The sequence below is a fragment of the Pomacea canaliculata genome, linkage group LG6 (assembly GCF_003073045.1).
Source record: "Pomacea canaliculata isolate SZHN2017 linkage group LG6, ASM307304v1, whole genome shotgun sequence".
Taxonomy (NCBI): domain Eukaryota; kingdom Metazoa; phylum Mollusca; class Gastropoda; order Architaenioglossa; family Ampullariidae; genus Pomacea; species Pomacea canaliculata.
In genome coordinates this window covers 1,718,648-1,735,903 of record NC_037595.1, presented here as the reverse complement: position 1 = coordinate 1,735,903, position 17,256 = coordinate 1,718,648, and the positions used below count along the sequence as shown (strand labels likewise).

At 41.3% G+C, this 17,256-nt stretch overlaps 1 protein-coding gene across 1 annotated transcript; it reads left to right on the top strand.

The window, feature by feature from the left end:
• The first annotated feature begins 12,699 nt into the window (after nucleotides 1-12,699).
• LOC112565660 lies at nucleotides 12,700-16,085 on the top strand. The gene is made up of 4 exons (XM_025241275.1): nucleotides 12,700-13,030; nucleotides 13,240-13,424; nucleotides 13,878-14,002; nucleotides 14,252-16,085. Exons 1-4 carry the CDS (start codon nucleotides 12,706-12,708, stop codon nucleotides 15,753-15,755), a joined length of 2,139 nt encoding a protein of 712 aa, XP_025097060.1. The 5' UTR covers nucleotides 12,700-12,705; the 3' UTR covers nucleotides 15,756-16,085.
• The last annotated feature ends 1,171 nt before the right edge of the window (nucleotides 16,086-17,256 follow it).

Here is a 17,256-nt window from a genome sequence, read left to right as displayed (position 1 = left end):
GCTGACCTCTCCAAGTCATCTTTATTCCTGTCCTTTTCTTTCATACACATGGTTACAGTTTAACATTGTCTTTTGAAGGATTCTCATTGGCACTTACATGGGTAAGGAGGCTGGCATCCAGGACAATGGAGAATGTTTGCCTGCATTAAGGAATCATTTTCCTCTTTTTTTTTTTATTACCATTGTATATTCTCTTCCAAAGTGCTTGGTATAGCCCAAGGTTAACATGTGCATTTATTCTTTATGGATTTCAAATTATTTTGCCAGGTCCCTCAGCAAAAATCTGTTGAAATAGAAAGGGACACAAGACTCCAGTTAAATTGTCCCTTGTGGCACAAGCTGCAACAACACCGCATCACTGCTTCTGTTGTAGCAGATGTCGCAAAAAGGAAGAAAGGTTAGGTTTTTGTTCCAGTTTTTTGTAGTAAGTGCAGCTATATGAATTCGGAATTCCATGAAAGGATAATGTTGGACATTTGTCGGCTTTAACTGTGCATTGAGGTACACAGCAAAATCGACTATCACTGTTATTTTTAAAGAGCCGGCATGGTCGAAGAACGCTACGTGCATCAACAGTAAACATCAAAACCTTAAGTGGTTTGGATTTTCTGAGTGGTAAAGGTCATCTGCATGCATAATTTTCCGAAACTGTAAATAACCTCGTCAGAAATGCACTGTTACCAGAAATAAGAGTTGGACAAAAGAATTAGAGAGCAGATGGGTTTGGGAGGATAGGGTTCGAAAAGGGATGCAGCACAGGATACAACAAGGGTGTGCTGACACGACCAAGCAATTGGTGGTACCATCACAATCAGCGTGAAATGGTCGACGTGGTTGGAAGAATTTAATGCCTATGTCGACAACATTGGACTGATCATCTCTACCACATTAACACTAACAAACAGCAGAGACGTGGGTGAGGTGTTATTATACACAGCAGGATGGCGGGTGAAACGTCTAAAACGTTGCCTAATGGTGGCGACGACTAATATTAATGGCAGTGGATGCTTTAAACAGACACTACATCGTGCGTCCATACACAACTTTCGTGCGTCGTAAATTCCAAAAACTTGTCCAGGAAGATGGTAAAACCATTGCACAGTTCGTTAGTCGCTTGACATTGAAAAGTGATGGGTGCAACGCCGACTTGAAATATGCCATTAGGTAGTAGAGAAATGCAAATCACACTCTTAGAAACAGGTGATAAGCTCTCATTCTCAAGGAGCTTTTGAGAATAGCCAAAACTTACGAAGAAGTGAACGAATATTTACAGGTAATGCAATGTTTCTCGCAAGAGGCAGGGCGGAATATGCCGCTCTGTCGCCTCTTGAAAAACAAAAACTGGCGAGGGAGGCTGCAACCCCTGCTCTTCCAAGTACTTTAGAAGAAAAAAAGAAATATTTGAAGCAGCTAGTGCAGCAGCTGAGGAAGGTGGTAAGTGTTCACCACGTCCCTTTGACACTGGCATGACATGTATATAATTCCTTTTCCCCTTTGTTTAATTATAAACTGGTATGTATTAGATGTATAGAGGTGCACTGTACGTTTATTTGCAATCTAATAGTGAAAGTACAATGGAATAATTTAATTTGCAGGAAAAAGTACTTTCACACATTGGAGTGGCATACTATTTTGAGATGGAGTTAGATGACATGAACCATGTGTTACCACATGACAACATATATAGAAATGTGCTAGCAGAAAGGCCATCAATTCCATATGACATCAAGTATCTGCGCCAATGTGTGCAGAAAATATTTAATGATTCATATGGTAAGAGAGTGTCAATATTTGTATACCTTGGAAAATCTATAAAATCCTTGCAATTAGATAAATGACTTTTATATTTTTGTTATACTAAGGTGTCATGCTACAGGGAAATGCAGTCAGCCTGACAGGCATTGTTCGTTTTTATAACCCACGAAGTCAGTACAGAATATGCTGTGAAAAGACTGCTTTCTCCTTTACAAGTAGATGCAGGATGAGCTGAGAAACTGCTATAGCAAGTATGAGCACAGCAGTTAATCTTTCTACTGTCTTGGGGCATAAGATGTACAGTATTAGAGTACTCAATTGTTTGAGAAAATGAGTTGCTTTCAAACATCCTAGAAGAATTATAAGTAGGTAATATGTATTTATTGTATTGTGCCGATAATTTTATACCACTTTATCTGATGTGTGAATGTTTGATTTCAGGAAGAGCACTGGGGAAGGAGGATTGTAATTCATGCTTCCCATACAAGAAACACTTTCTGGCACTTGTAGTCAAAGTTGCAGGGATGCCAGAGGGTGTTCAGTTTAAACACCCTGCGGATTCGTCGTGTCCGGAGAAAAAAGGATCGTCCTTACCTAAGATGAGTCGCACACAGCGCTCAAACTTGACATTGCGACAATTTACACCACCTGACATTGTCAATGAAACTCCTTCCTACTCTCTAGTGTCATCACCATTAGAGGAGGAAGCGTTTAATTATGAAGGACTTGACAGAGAAAGTGGCAATACCGAGGACGACGTGGTGACAAGAAATGCAGCAAACATGGACACGGCTAGAGCGCTGATCTTTATTCCTCAGCCTTCTACCTCTCGTGAAGAGGAACAACCGTCGACTTCTAGACAAGCGGACGTCAGGGCCGTGGAGACAAATGATATAACCGTCTCCTCTGGTTCTGCTACAGGAGGCATCAGACAAGCATCTTTTGCAATGGATAATGTTAGACTATTGAACAAAGTATCATAGAACCCTGAAGTTTGCTGGTTTGTGGATGAATGTCTGATTCGTCAGAAATGCAAGAATTTGCCAGGGAATTTTGGCCTAACTAACGATTTCACAGAAGGACTTTAACAAAGTTTATATTGTAACTGATGGCTTTCTCAGAAGTGCAGTGTCAGAAAATCATTTTGTGAAAACGGCTACAGCTCGGGCAAATGGATTTTTACTCTGTTACAAAATTGGTAAACTTTATTCCTTTGACATTTTTCATGTAATTCAAAACTTGTAGAGGCCGTTTTTACTTAGACCTTTTTTCTTCTTGATATATTTAGTACCGTTGTAGCTATTTCTCGACTTTCAATCATTTTTCGAATATTCGATCTTGTTCCGGTGTCAACATGATACGAAATCACGTTCCTCCAAAGCAGATAGCCGTAGGAGCAGCAAAAACACAAACTGCATGGCTAAGTCACCGTAAACAATCCAGTCGTCAGCAGGTTGGTAGTATATGGCTTGTGTATCAGCTACTTTCTCTTTGTTCACTTTGTGTAAATATGTTTAAGTCTGTAAATCTTAATGCATGATAGTTAATTCTCAATGTGGCAACTATTTTTTTCCAACATTCATTGTATGCATGCACGAATAAATATAAGTGGTTGCCAAGCTGACAAACCTTGACAGCGATATGATTGTGGGAGAAGGTGAACTTCTTACTCCGTTATATGTACTTAAAACATTGTCATATTAGGAAGTCTTGTTAAGAAAATACCTCCTTTCTAAAGTTGTCTACAGTCTACAAATGTATCCATATTTCAGCATTTACATAGTAGTCAATAGTAGTCAATCATCATCAGATTCTTTTCTTACTTTTTATGGTATTTTATTAGTTTATTTCATTTATCTGTTTATATATGTTCATTTTTAGATGGATACTTATTCTGATATTTTAGATGGAAAACCAAAGATCCACACCGTTTGGAGCACCCTACCAAGATATACCTTTTATTCCACCACAACCACCCAATTCATGCTGCCTCAGCACTGAAGCACAGGGATGTGTCAAAAGAAACACAGACCAAGATGGACCAGCTGCTTTTGAATGGGTATGCTCCTGCTGCTGCTCTTGAGAAATTTTAGTTTGACTTGCAGCTGGAGGATCCAGTTAACTATATTACCATCAGTGGTGATCGTGCTTTGTGTCCAGATCTCAGCTGGGTGTACAGGTAAGATGAATCTACTTTCTTAATCTTTACATTTTCTAAATTGTCATTGATACTGTTTGGTTCCCCCACCCACCTGACACAAAATTCCTATACATCTGATTTTACTCGTTTACATCCTGCAAAAACCAAGTAACATCTTAAAAACTAGAAAGGAGTTCTTTACTAGAATCTTTACTAGACTGATGACAGAGTTCAGAGTTAAAAATATTAAGATTTAATTAAATTTAAAATCGAGTCTGGAGTGGAGGCTTTAGAATGTTTTGGATCAGGCCTTCATTGCAAGAACATATCGGTCTTTTGTATAGCCAGGAATATTTTACAATGACAATATTTCTAGCAGAACAGAAATTTTTGACAGCCCTCTTGTCACACGAAAAACTGATGTTTATGCATCTTTCCTGATAATGATACATATATTTATAATAAAATGAAATTATATGCTTGCAGTTAGGCAGAAGGCATAAGAATTCATTTTTCGCAGTTTCATGTCTTTTATGGCATTTACAACTTCAATGAATGTAACTTTCATGCGGAGTTATGCACTGGGACAGGAGAGATATGGAAGAAATGACTCTACTGAGTCTTTGAAGGTCTTCATACAGAGTATAAACTCAAATTTTCCACAACAGACAATCACCTGTCAGGAAGATTCAACCACCAAAGATGCTACTGTGGATTTTGCAAAGATGGACATGACTGAAGAGGGCAAAATGATTGTGGCCATTTGTACCCCACTGATGCGTAGGGTGCATCACCCCTTAAAACACAGTGGGGAAATAGTGTTCATAGATTCTACAGGAAATGTAGACCGCACTGGTGTTCGTGTGTTTCTTCTGGTAACTCACAGCTGTTTGGGTGGATTACCACTTGGTGTGATAATCACATCCAGTGAATTCACAAGCACCATTAAAGCAAGCCTAAAGTTGCTCTGTTCTGTAATTGGCCCCTCTGGGTTTTTTGGCCGAGGTCACAAGGGACCTCTCATCTTTATGACTGATGACTCTAGGGCAGAGAGAGCAGCTCTTGCGGAAATTTTCTTTGAGTCAGGGCAGCTTTTGTGTGCATTCCATTTACTACAAGCCTTTTGGCGTTATATATGGGATCAAAAGACCCAGGTACACAGGGATCAACGGCAACATATATTTCATCTGGTAAAAGATATTATGTATGCAGATAATAAAGAAATGATGGACAGAATTATTGAAAAGGTACTAACTGATGAAGTACTAAGTAAGTATATTCATGTTCAAGATTATATCAAGAAAAATCTTTTAGACAGGAAAAGTGTATGGGCCATATGTCTTAGGGAAGGGCTACCCATACGTGGTAACAACACAAATAACTTTTGTGAGGCAGCAATGCGTATATTAAAATACCAGGTTTTGATGCGCACCAAAGCATTCAACCCACAGCAACTTGTTGACTTCCTTTGTCATGATTTGGAAGCATATTATGGAAGGAAATGTATTGATATTGCAAATGGGCAGCTACAGAAAGTGCAAAGCTCCAAATACTTAATAAATCAGGAACATATTGCAGATGACTTCATCACCCAAGTTGGGGGTTCAAAAGAAATGCAGTTTGATGTGAGAAGCATGAGAGACCCAAATGTTGTATACAGAATAGACATGACAGGTGATTGATTTCAGATGCAAGAGCACTGTTATCCCTGACCTATTCATTGATGGTGCCAGGGTTGAACGTGTTGAACAGTACAAATATCTAGGAACTGTGATCAACGACAAACTCACTTTTAACACCAACACAGAGGTCATTCACAAAAAAAGTCAATCTAGATTGTACTGTTTACAAAAACTCCGTTCCCTGAATGTAAACAAAAAGGTTTTAAGTTCTTTTTATAAATGTTTTCTCGAGTCTGTGTTGACATTTGGTATGGAGGATTGAGAGCTAGTAACAGGAATGTGTTAGGTAGAGTTGTGAGTGTGAGTGGGAGGGTGATTGGGGAGAAACAGGAGTGTCTGAGTAAGTTGTATGAAAGACGAGTAGTACGGAAAGCGAGAGTGATTGTGAAAGATAGTACACGTGTTAGCACAGTACTATAATCTTCTTCCGTCCAAGAGACGTTTTAATGTTCCAAGAGCGTCCACTGCCCATTCCAGGAATAGCTTTATAAATAAGTCTGTTGTCTTACTTAACAAGTGTTGTAAGGATTTGTGAGTGTGTGGGTGTGGGTGTGTGTTTTTGTGAATATAGTTTTAGTGATGTTTCTGTCTTATTTAGTTGGGCTATTTACATGGATTGTAGGTGTTTGTGTGAGATGATAGTTTATTGGTTTGAGTGGAATTAAGTTTTTATTATAAGCCAGTTGTTTCACTACGTCTTGCAATTTCTCCTCGTTGAGATAATAAAGTTGAATTGAATTGAATTATAGAGCAATAGGAACAACTATCTATAACTCTTGAATAAATATTTCATACCATAGCCAAAAATTATTTCTTCATGTTATTAATTTTTTATTTATTATACAGTTGTAATATTAATGTGTTTTTTAATAATGTATATATTATTTTGCTATGTTGTTCTGTATATACTATTACAGTTATGCCATAATTTAAGATGTGGGTCTTCAAACACCAAACAAAATGATCTATGGTGACCTAGGACGGTATCCAGTATTGGTGACCACAAAAGTTCAATGCATTAAGTACTAGCTCCGACTCATTCATATGCATGACACTAGACTCCCCAGAAAAGCAAACAACATGTTATATTATCTACAAGAAAACTGTAAACGTACTTGGGCTTTTTTTGTAAAAGAACTTCTCTGTGTCAATGGCTTTGGATTTGTTTGGCTTCAGCAAAGTGTCGGTAACAAGAACGTGTTTTTAAGAACCTTTAAACAAAGACTTATAGACTGTTTCCAACAGGAATGGCACAATGATATATGCACAAGTGAAAGACGAGCTGTATTCTAGTTTTAAGAGCTACGTACAACCTGAGAGATATGTAAATATACTGAGAATACGCTGTTTTAGAGAAGCATTTATTAAGTTTAGATTTGGAATATCACCCATCAATGTACATCGTTATCGCTACAAAAATGATGTATCTCCCAGTATGTTAAGTTGCCCCCGGTGCAAGAATGAGATAGAAGATGAAGTGCATGTTTTGTTCCATTGTCCTGCCTATGACAGTTATAGAGCAAAAGTCTACAGTACCATATGAACAGGGCAATGATGGAAGTGTACCGGGAGCACTAGTTTAGGTCAGCAGGTACTGCTGACATTGCCTACGCCCCCAACCCACACCCTCCTCCACCCCACGCGTGGTCGTGTGAGCGGCGCGCAGCACAAGACGGGCAGCAACAGCGGGTGACGTGGTACCCAAACTGCCCTGTACAAAATGCGGGCGAAGAGCAGCGCCTGCGCCTTTTCTGTCGGCACGGGAACTGGTCCTGCTGGTATAGCAGTAAGCGAAGAACCTTGAGACTGAGTTAGCGAGAAGTACCTTAGTACCGCAAGGCGCTCTGGTCCGCTGGAAATAGCGGCTCGCGACTCTCAGTCTCTTTTCTCTCGTCCCCACCCCAGGAAGTCGAGCTAGCGAGAAGTACCCTGGTGCCGCAAGGTGCTGTGGTCCGCTGGAAATAGCGGCTCGCATCACTCAGCGTCCCACCCCACGGAGTTAGGTGTTAGGTTTGGCAAGGTAGGTAGTTGTTAAGTTTGGTAGTTGTTTTGTTTCTTTTGTAAATAAATTTATGTCTTTGAACTGTAAGCACTCGTGTAAGCGTATTAGTGTCAGCGAGTCCTAGTGTGCCGTACGCATGTCTCTGCCGTGTGAACGCGAGCGAGGTTTGCGTACTGTCCATGTATGTAGATGTGACAACAGCAGAAGAGAAAGAACACGCGAGAGCAGGTCCGGCAGAACTGACGGACGCACCGACTGAAAAGACACTTTACGTGTAGTTTGGAAGTAAAGCAGAGTCTTTTGTTGGACTCCTAGGTCGGCTGAAGTTCGGGTGCATGTTATGGATAGGTAAAAAAAGAACACAACGCGAGGCAGGTAAAAACTAGACGACGCACCCGACTACGAGAGCCAGAATTTTTGTAGAGTGGAAATCCAGCTGGCAGTTCTTCATTCACTTTTTCAGAAGATAGCGTCAGGATTTATATAAGGTCAGTGTATGGTTATTTATGATTGAAGTTTTTCATGATAATAATTATATGGACGTCCTAAACTGAAGTGATCTCGTGTTTGTTTTATTTGAAAGAACACGCAGTCTGACTGCCGGTCATGACATACCCACCCTTTTTTAACTGCCTCACGGAAAGCGCTACTTCCGGTATATTTTGTACATCATCTAAATGAATTTAAATTTCACCAGCTAATGAATGTTAAATTCAAGCGTATACTTATTAACTTGAGCAAATTTATCCAAAAGGTATTTTCATTGTTTAAATAATCAATATATATTTATATACACACATAGTGCCATATGTATCTATTTACATATATTTGCCATATTGTCGCCATGTGTTGTGAGCTTGTTACTGAGATAAAATTGTCACTGTGTTTTTTATAACTGTGATGTCATGGCTAAAAATGCCCTCATGAAGAATGACTACACTACTGGTATCGTTTCAGAACATGAACTATCTATGGAGAACAGCGGAATACCTAGCGAGATATGCAGGAAACTGGGTGTGGGGGCGAGTAACAGCAGCGCTATTACACCAACCTCAAGCTGCACCAGCTCAACCCCGTGAGTACTTTAACACGCTGATAGGGTGTTAGCGAGAGGTGTCGGTCAGTCCGGTTACAGAATAACGCAAGTTTTTACCGATACCTCGGAAACAACAATAAGACAAATATCAAGATTTTTGTATCTTGTATTTAAAACTAAGAATGAAATAAGTTCTTGAAGAAATGTTAATATGCTTGATTAGGGATTTATTAGGAATATTGCTGATGATGTTTTTTTTGTTTGTTGTTTTTTCTGAAATTGTCTAACCTCCGTGAAACAAACCAAATGGTTTATTCAATAAATCGTTCGTTCGTTCGAATGACATGCTCCAGTGGTAGACTGCGCGTTTACCACGAGAACTACAGGGTGTTAGCGAGAGGTGTTGATCAGTCCGGTTACAATATATAGTATCGGAGAGTGTTTTTGGTTGCGTCGTGTTTAGCGTCAGAACACGACGTCATTTTATGACGAAGTTTTAGATTGTGGGGAGAGTGAAAATTTTTGGAAGAAGCAGACGAGATATCGAAGCGACAATCAAACAAAGGACATACGAAATCTTCAGTGCTATTTCAAATTTCAAGGGAGTAATATAACGAGATTCTGGTCAGTGTATGGTTATTTACGATTGAAGTTTTTCATGATAATAATTATATGGACGTCCTAAACTGAAGTGATCTCGTGTTTGTTTTATTTGAAAGAACACGCAGTCCGACTGCCGGTCATGACATACCCACCCTTTTTTAACTGCCTCACGGAAAGCGCTACTTCCGGTATATTTTGTACATCATCTAAATGAATTTAAATTTCACCAGCGTATACTTATTAACTTGAGCAAACTTATCCAAAAGGTATTTTCATTGTTTAAATAATCAATATATATTTATATACACACATAGTGCCATATGTATCTATTTACATATATTTGCCATATTGTCGCCATGTGTTGTGAGCGATTTACCAGAGACGCATGAGAGACCGGCCTTGTGATTATATATGTGTATGGCCAAAGACTGTGTCTTTCAAGTGGATGGCTTTGTACAGGCTCCGAAGAACGGGAGACGGCAGGTGTAAGCAAAGGCATCCTTCTCAAAGCTCAGAAGGGTACGCTTGGACTACCAACCAGCGGCCAAATTCCAAGACACCAGAACTGTGTGACTCGTCAGGCCACAGGACAGTAAGCGTGGTTACTGGACGTGGCGAGGTCAGCTTTGCATCACCTCTGGCAGCAGTCAGGGAGGCGGATAAACTGTGTTGTTACAGTGAACACTGGACGTCGCGCGGGACCTTTAGTTTGTTCAGGGGGTGTACTTGACTGTTTGCGGTTTTTTTTTTCCCGGAAGGGAGGGGGGGGGGATCTCTCCTTCGGTAGGGTTACTTTGTAGTTTTGATTTCATGCCTGTTTCGTTTTTTCTTTCCCGTCCTTTGAAGTTGGCGAGTCTTAGTTTGGGTACCGCCAATAAACTTGTGTGTTGTATTGTCCTCTCTTGTCTGCGTTTTGTGTCCACTGAGAAGTGATTGGCTTTGTTGCTCGCTTCGGGGGCATGGAAGTCTGTGTGTGTGGTTGTGAGTGTGTCTGTGAGAGTGCGAGTCTTGCGGTGCCCGAATGCGATACGCGACAAAATGGTGGAAATGCGGGGTAGTTAACCCACTACCCTAGTCCTCACTTCTCAGTGCCGTCTTGTCCTGTGTTTGTGTTGTGATGTTTTGTTCGTGTGTTGGGACGACTGTGAGCCGAGTTTGATTCTGTATACGGCAGGTGGCTGGCTAGCGTAGGCTTGGTCAGGACGGCTTGGGGCAGGAGGATCTACTCATTCGACGTGCTACGTGGCGCGGTTCGGTCAGCTGCAAGTAGCAGTGGTTACGGGTCAGGAACACCAGGCAGGAGAGCAGACGCGTGGGTGCGCTACACTGCAGGGGGCGGGAGCCTTTCCCTTAGGACCTGGTATTATTTGTTAATTGTGGTCAGTTCTGTGCAGTTCTGTTTTCATTTTCTTTTTCCTGCTATTATTGATTTCCCAACTGTTCTCTGATGTCGCGGTCAGGATCCCCCGTGTCAGCGCACACGCAAGCGAGTGCAGGTAGAATGGCCGGGAGCATTTCTGGGAATGATTTGCAGGGGGTTGACACTTCAGACAAGGAATGGGTGACGCCTTCTTGTAAGACGGTCCAAGAGTCCTCCATGGAGAGATATGTCCGGGTGGGCTGGGAAATAGGCCTCAGTGGCAAGGACCTCCTGGATTTTGCCAGAGAGGAGAGGGAAAGAGAAGAGGAGAGAGAAGAGAGAAAGACAGGCAAGAAAGGATCCGGAGGGATGAGCGGAATCATGAGCTGGAGATGGCCAGGTTCCAAAGTGAGGGCGCAGGGCAGCCAGGGGCGAGGCTATAAAACTGAAAATGCCGTTCTTCGAAGATGGCGAGGACCTGGAGGCCTACCTGCGTCATTTCAAGCGCTGCGCTAGGACACAGAACTGGAGCCCTGACTCGTGGGCTGTGAGGCTAGGCGCCCTGCTCAAGGGGAAGGGGCGTGACATATATGTGAGCCTCAGCGACGAGGAGGCAGGAGATTATGGAAAGTTGAAGAATGCGCTGCTTGTCAGCTTCCAGCTCACGGCAGACACGTACCGGAAAAAGTTCCGTGCAGCCATGCGAGAGACCGAGGAGACTTTCTCTCAGTACGTGACGCGGATGAAGACGTACCTGAACAGATGGTTGGGGCTGGCCATCCACTTTCGAGGGGTTGCAGGGCTATTTTTAGGTGAAATATTTTTGTCAAGTTTTTCTTAAGTTACAAAAAATAAAAAATTAAGAACAAAAATTTGCCAGCAGGTATTACTGCATAACGAGAACTTTATGCTTTAACAAAAATCAGGAGGGATCACCTTGGGCTACCTCGATTAAAATGTATTTTAAGACAATTTCGAACTTTTATTTTAACACAGACGTGCATTTTTTGTCAAGTGTTTCTTACGTTCAAAAATAATAGAAAATTAAGAAAAAAATTTGCCAGCAGATATTACTGCTTAACGAGAACTTTATGCTTTAATAAAAGAGATGGTCAACATTTATGCTTGACAAGAGCATACAAAAGATAAATTTCATTATTTGTTTGTTCTGTAACAAATGATTCCAGAACAAATGTTTCCATTCAGAGTAGAATGAGCAGCGATTTAGCATCTATGACGTCATACATGATAAATTACTCTTGCTCATTATATAATAGTTAATAGCTTCTTAAAAATTTATTTTAGTTTTATGATTACAGTATTACAACATTTCATCCCACAGCAATGATATCATTCTCTATAAGCAAGAAGCTGACTCCAATGGTTGATACCAAGTATGGTAAATATCCTAGAGGCAGTACACTGGCTCATCAGCAAAAACTTCATGACAGCTTCATCATGAACTTCACTAAACCAGACACATTTCCTGCTCTTCCCCTAAGGAATGTGATGTCAGGAGATATTCCTGATTTATCAGAAGAAAACCTTTTAACCTCACTCAAAGTTTGTTTTCTTTTTCACCACTGTATTATTAGATACATTAAAATTTTAGAAGTGGACAGTGAAATTAGCTGACCTCTCCAAGTCATCTTTATTCCTGTCCTTTTCTTTCATACACATGGTTACAGTTTAACATTGTCTTTTGAAGGATTCTCATTGGCACTTACATGGGTAAGGAGGCTGGCATCCAGGACAATGGAGAATGTTTGCCTGCATTAAGGAATCATTTTCCTCTTTTTTTTATTACCATTGTATATTCTCTTCCAAAGTGCTTGGTATAGCCCAAGGTTAACATGTGCATTTATCAGGGCATAGCATTGTACGCCGTTCGGCGCATTTACGCCGACTTGACTTCTGACTTACGCCGATTTCGAAGTAGCGTACGCCGATCGCGCTCGCCTCGTCAGTAGCACATTTTGTACTCAAACGGTCTCCGGTTCCCAAACGGTCTCCGATTCTTGCATTTTGTGTTACTTCCTTTGCGCGCCACACGTGTTGGCTTTAGTCAGTTCTTACGCTGCGCGGCATTTGCGAGTACAAAGAAAAAAGCTTGTGGTACGTTTGACGATGGCAAGATCTGACATCGTACGGCGCGGTGAGCTATTCAGCGATAAGGGTTCCCGTTATTCGTGGAATTGGGAATGGCTTGAAAAAGAATACAGTGTTACCGTGTCGGAAAAGGAGGGGAAGAAAGGAAAACAGACCAAGATTATGATCTTGTGCTACGATCATTGCATTAAAAAACTCGCAGCAGTGGGCAAGGCATATTGTGATGTATGCAGAAAAGAAGTAGCCTACGGGAATAAAGGGTTCACTGCCATCAAAGTCCATTGTGACACATCTTCTCACAAGGAGAAAATAATCTGCCGATCAGAGAACAATCATCTGCCTGGTAAGTAATTTAGATTGTAAGTTTGAATAGACTTTAACTCTTAGTTGCAACTTTCAGTTGAAACAATTTTATCTTAGGACGTTTATCTTAACATGAACTTGTAATCAGATAAATCTATTATCTTTTCTTAGGGTAAGCGTGCTGAATAAATAAACATTTGAAAATTAGGTCATGAAAGCTAAGGCTTGGGGTTTTTTTTGAATTTCTAGGCCAGCCTTTGGAATCTGAAACTTGTGGACCTCATGCTGGTCCAAGTCAGAAACAGAAGGAAAATGTTTTGACTCTCACACCAGTATCAGACAGAGTTCACAATCTTACGGCACTCACCTTGGGATTTGTGGCTGAACATTCACTGCCTGTGAACTTGGTACCAAGTCTTCTGGATTACGTTAAAGTAAGTCCTACTGTTATTTTATTTATTTATGTATTTTTATATTGTTTTTATTTATTCATTATTATTATTAAATGTGTGCTTTGATTTTTTTAATGGATGCTACACACTAGATCTGTACATGAACAACGTTGATATTAATACTCAAGGCAAGGTATATCAGATACAATGTGGTATGGACCTGTGTTGCAAAGAGTAGGATGAACAAAAATATTGGCAGAATTATATTCGCTATCCATTCCGTGTCTGTGAACCCAAAGCAATTGCTGACACAATATTCTCACACTATTCCTCTATTTCTGGAAAAAAGAGGCAAAGAAAAACAAAAAGACATGCAATTCACACGTACACAAACAGAATTAAAGAGGGTTGGGGGTTGGGGATGAACTTTGAGAGAGAGAGAGAGAACTCAAGCTTTGTCTGATTTTTTTTTTTATTTTTGTTTCTTTACTACAGGCCATGGCTTCTGACAGACGTGCTGTTCAGCGCATGCCTAGCATAGCAGCAAGCACTGCTTCTTACAAGCTTAGGCACGGGCTGCAGAAGACACTACAGGATGAGATACTGGCAGAATTGAAAACATGCAATTCACATGTACACAAACAGAATTAAAGAGGGTTGGGGGTGGGGGATGAACTTTGAGAGAGAGAGAGAGAACTCAAGCTTTGTCTGATTTTTTTTTATATTTTTGTTTCTTTACTACAGGCCATGGCTTCTGACAGACGTGCTGTTCAGCGCATGCCTAGCATAGCAGCAAGCACTGCTTCTTACAAGCTTAGGCACGGGCTGCAGAAGACACTACAGGATGAGATACTGGCAGAATTGAAAACATGCTATTTCAGTCTCAATATTGATGAAGCTATGAGCAAAACCAAGAAGAAAGTGCTGGCGATTTTGACCAGCCATTTCTCGCCGTCCATGAACAGGATTGTGGTGCATCATTTCGCTGCCATCAGTGTTGTGAAGGTGACATCTGACAATCTGTTTGAGGAAGTATCCAACTTCATGACAAAGCATGGCCTTCCTTGGGCCAATTTGACATCGGTTTTGATGGACTCGTGCAGGGTGATGAGGGGAAGCAAGTCAGGGCTGGAAGTACAGATCAAGGAGAAAGCACCAAACATGCTAGATATTGATGGTGACACATGTCATCATGCTAATAATGCAGCACACGTCTTCTGCAAACCGTTTGGAAAGCACGTGGAACAACTTCTTGGAGATCTGCACACAGAATTCCACTACAGCACAGAACTGCGAGATGTCTTCTTCAAGTTCTGTGTGGCATTGCAGATAAAGGCAACAGCAGCAGAGCAGTTTGCTTCTCACCGCTGGTTGTCAGTACTTGATGTGTCAGTTGACACACTGCGTCTCTGGGATGCAACTGTTCTCTACACTGCCAGCTTTTTGATGGAGAAAGACATGCCTGCGTATCAGCCTTTGATTGATGAAGTTTTCCAAAGAAGAGGAGTGAATGAGAAGGGTCGGGACTCTATCAGAAAGGCACAGATCTATCTGAGAAAGAAATGGTCTACATTCACCGTAGCTGGCAAGGATCGGAAGTTGAGGCTGGTGAACAAGATTTTCATCTTGGGCGAACAGACTCTCATCTTGTTGAACTTGTACGTTTCCATTCTTTCCATTCTGAAAGAGTACATCGTCTTCTTCCAGAAGAGAGAGCCTGTTGTGCACAGGTTGCATGACAAGCAGACGGAATTGCTGAAAGATTTTTTGGCTTGTTTCGTCAAACCAGAGGCTTTGTCCGCTGCCTCAGATGTTACCAGCATTGATCTGACAGATCCAGACAACATCCACATGGAGTCTATGTTCACCATCAGCTCAGCAGCCAACACTCTGATGAAGAAGCAGCCCAAGGAAGTGAAGAAGTCTATCAGACTCAAAATGAGAGAAGCGTTTGTGAAGTGTGGCACTTACCTTCAAGAGAAAATGCCTGTAAACAACAAAGTGCTGAAGATCTGCTCTGTACTAGATCCTATCATGAGGAACACAACGCAGGCAAGACAACTGCTGGGCCAGATTCCTTCAAGGACAAACTTAGTGCAGAATGACCAGGACACAGTGGATAGATTTCACAGGGAGGTGAACAAGTACACCTACGACGTGAGTCCAAGCAGTGCCTCAGAAGATGCACCTGTGGATGTGTGTGGGGTGGAGTTTCGCAGGACAGGTTTCCTCTCCTGTGTGCAGCAGCAAAAGCCTTGCTCAGTTGCTTCCATGGCCCAATTGTGGAATCCACCTTCAGCGAGATGGGAAAGATCCTGTCCAAGGAAAAGACCAACATGGATGTTGACACATACATGGCCATGCAGACTGTGAAGTCAAGACTGGCTACAGCCAAGAAAACAGCAGTGGAGTACTTTGCTAAGGCAGACCCCATCAAAGAACCTGTGAGCAAGCAGCTAGTTGAGAACATGAGGAATGCTTGGATTGACAATGAAGAAAGAAAAGCCACAAACCAGGAAACCAGGAACAAACTTTGCCATGAAATGGCTTGGAACCTGATCAGAAACTGCCGTCTAAAGCAAAAGAAAAAAGGAAAATACTGGATGAAGCAGTGCTCGAAAGAAAATCTAGCAAGAAGCAGAAAACAAACAGCCAGAATGACAATCCTGACCAAGAAAGGGTTGTCAACGGCCAGAAAGCAGATGCTGTCAAGGATAATGTTGTCAACAGCCAGGAGGATGCTGGGGAGGATATATCTGACCAATTAGTTGATGTGGCAGTTGTCGCAGACAAACCAAAGAAGCAAGCAAAGCTGTCTTCATTCTTTAGATTTGACTGTGCATAGAAAAGAAACAATGCAAACTGATATTGTGACAATTCCTGCTAGTTTTATTGACAGCCTAGTAAAGTGTCAAGGATAATGAAGATGCTAACCAAGGAGTGAATGTTGTCAGCAGCCAGAAGGGTGCTGGGAGGATATTCAAAAACGCTGACCAAGTAGTTGAACATTGTGACAGTTGTCGCAGACAAACCAAAGAAGCAAACAAAGCTGTCTTCATTCTTTAGTTTTGACAGTGCATAGAAAAAAAAAACCAACGCAAGCTGATATTGTGACAATTCCTGCTAGTTTTATTGACAGCCAAGTAAATAATTATATAAGTATAATTTGTGTGTGTGTGTTTCATTGGTCCCAATGGATTTATGTTTGGTATACATGTGTGTGTGTGTCTTGTTAATGTTATTGTGAATGAAAATATTTGCAAAACGTTGCAGAAAAGGGTGAAATTAATGCTTCAAAAACTGAAAATCTTTCAGCTGACCCCCCAGTAGGGGTTTTGCCCCTACACCCCACCAGGGGTACGTCGGCCCCTGGACCCCGACCCTGTAAGCGGAACTCAAGTTTTCCAATGCTATGCCCTGATTTATTCTTTATGGATTTCAAATTATTTTGCCAGGTCCCTCAGCAAAAATCTGTTGAAATAGAAAGGGACACAAGACTCCAGTTAAATTGTCCCTTGTGGCACAAGCTGCAACAACACCGCATCACTGCTTCTGTTGTAGCAGATGTCGCAAAAAGGAAGAAAGGTTAGGTTTTTGTTCCAGTTTTTTGTAGTAAGTGCAGCTATATGAATTCGGAATTCCATGAAAGGATAATGTTGGACATTTGTCGGCTTTAACTGTGCATTGAGGTACACAGCAAAATCGACTATCACTGTTATTTTTAAAGAGCCGGCATGGTCGAAGAACGCTACGTGCATCAACAGTAAACATCAAAACCTTAAGTGGTTTGGATTTTCTGAGTGGTAAAGGTCATCTGCATGCATAATTTTCCGAAACTGTCGATAACCTCGTCAGAAATGCACTGTTACCAGAA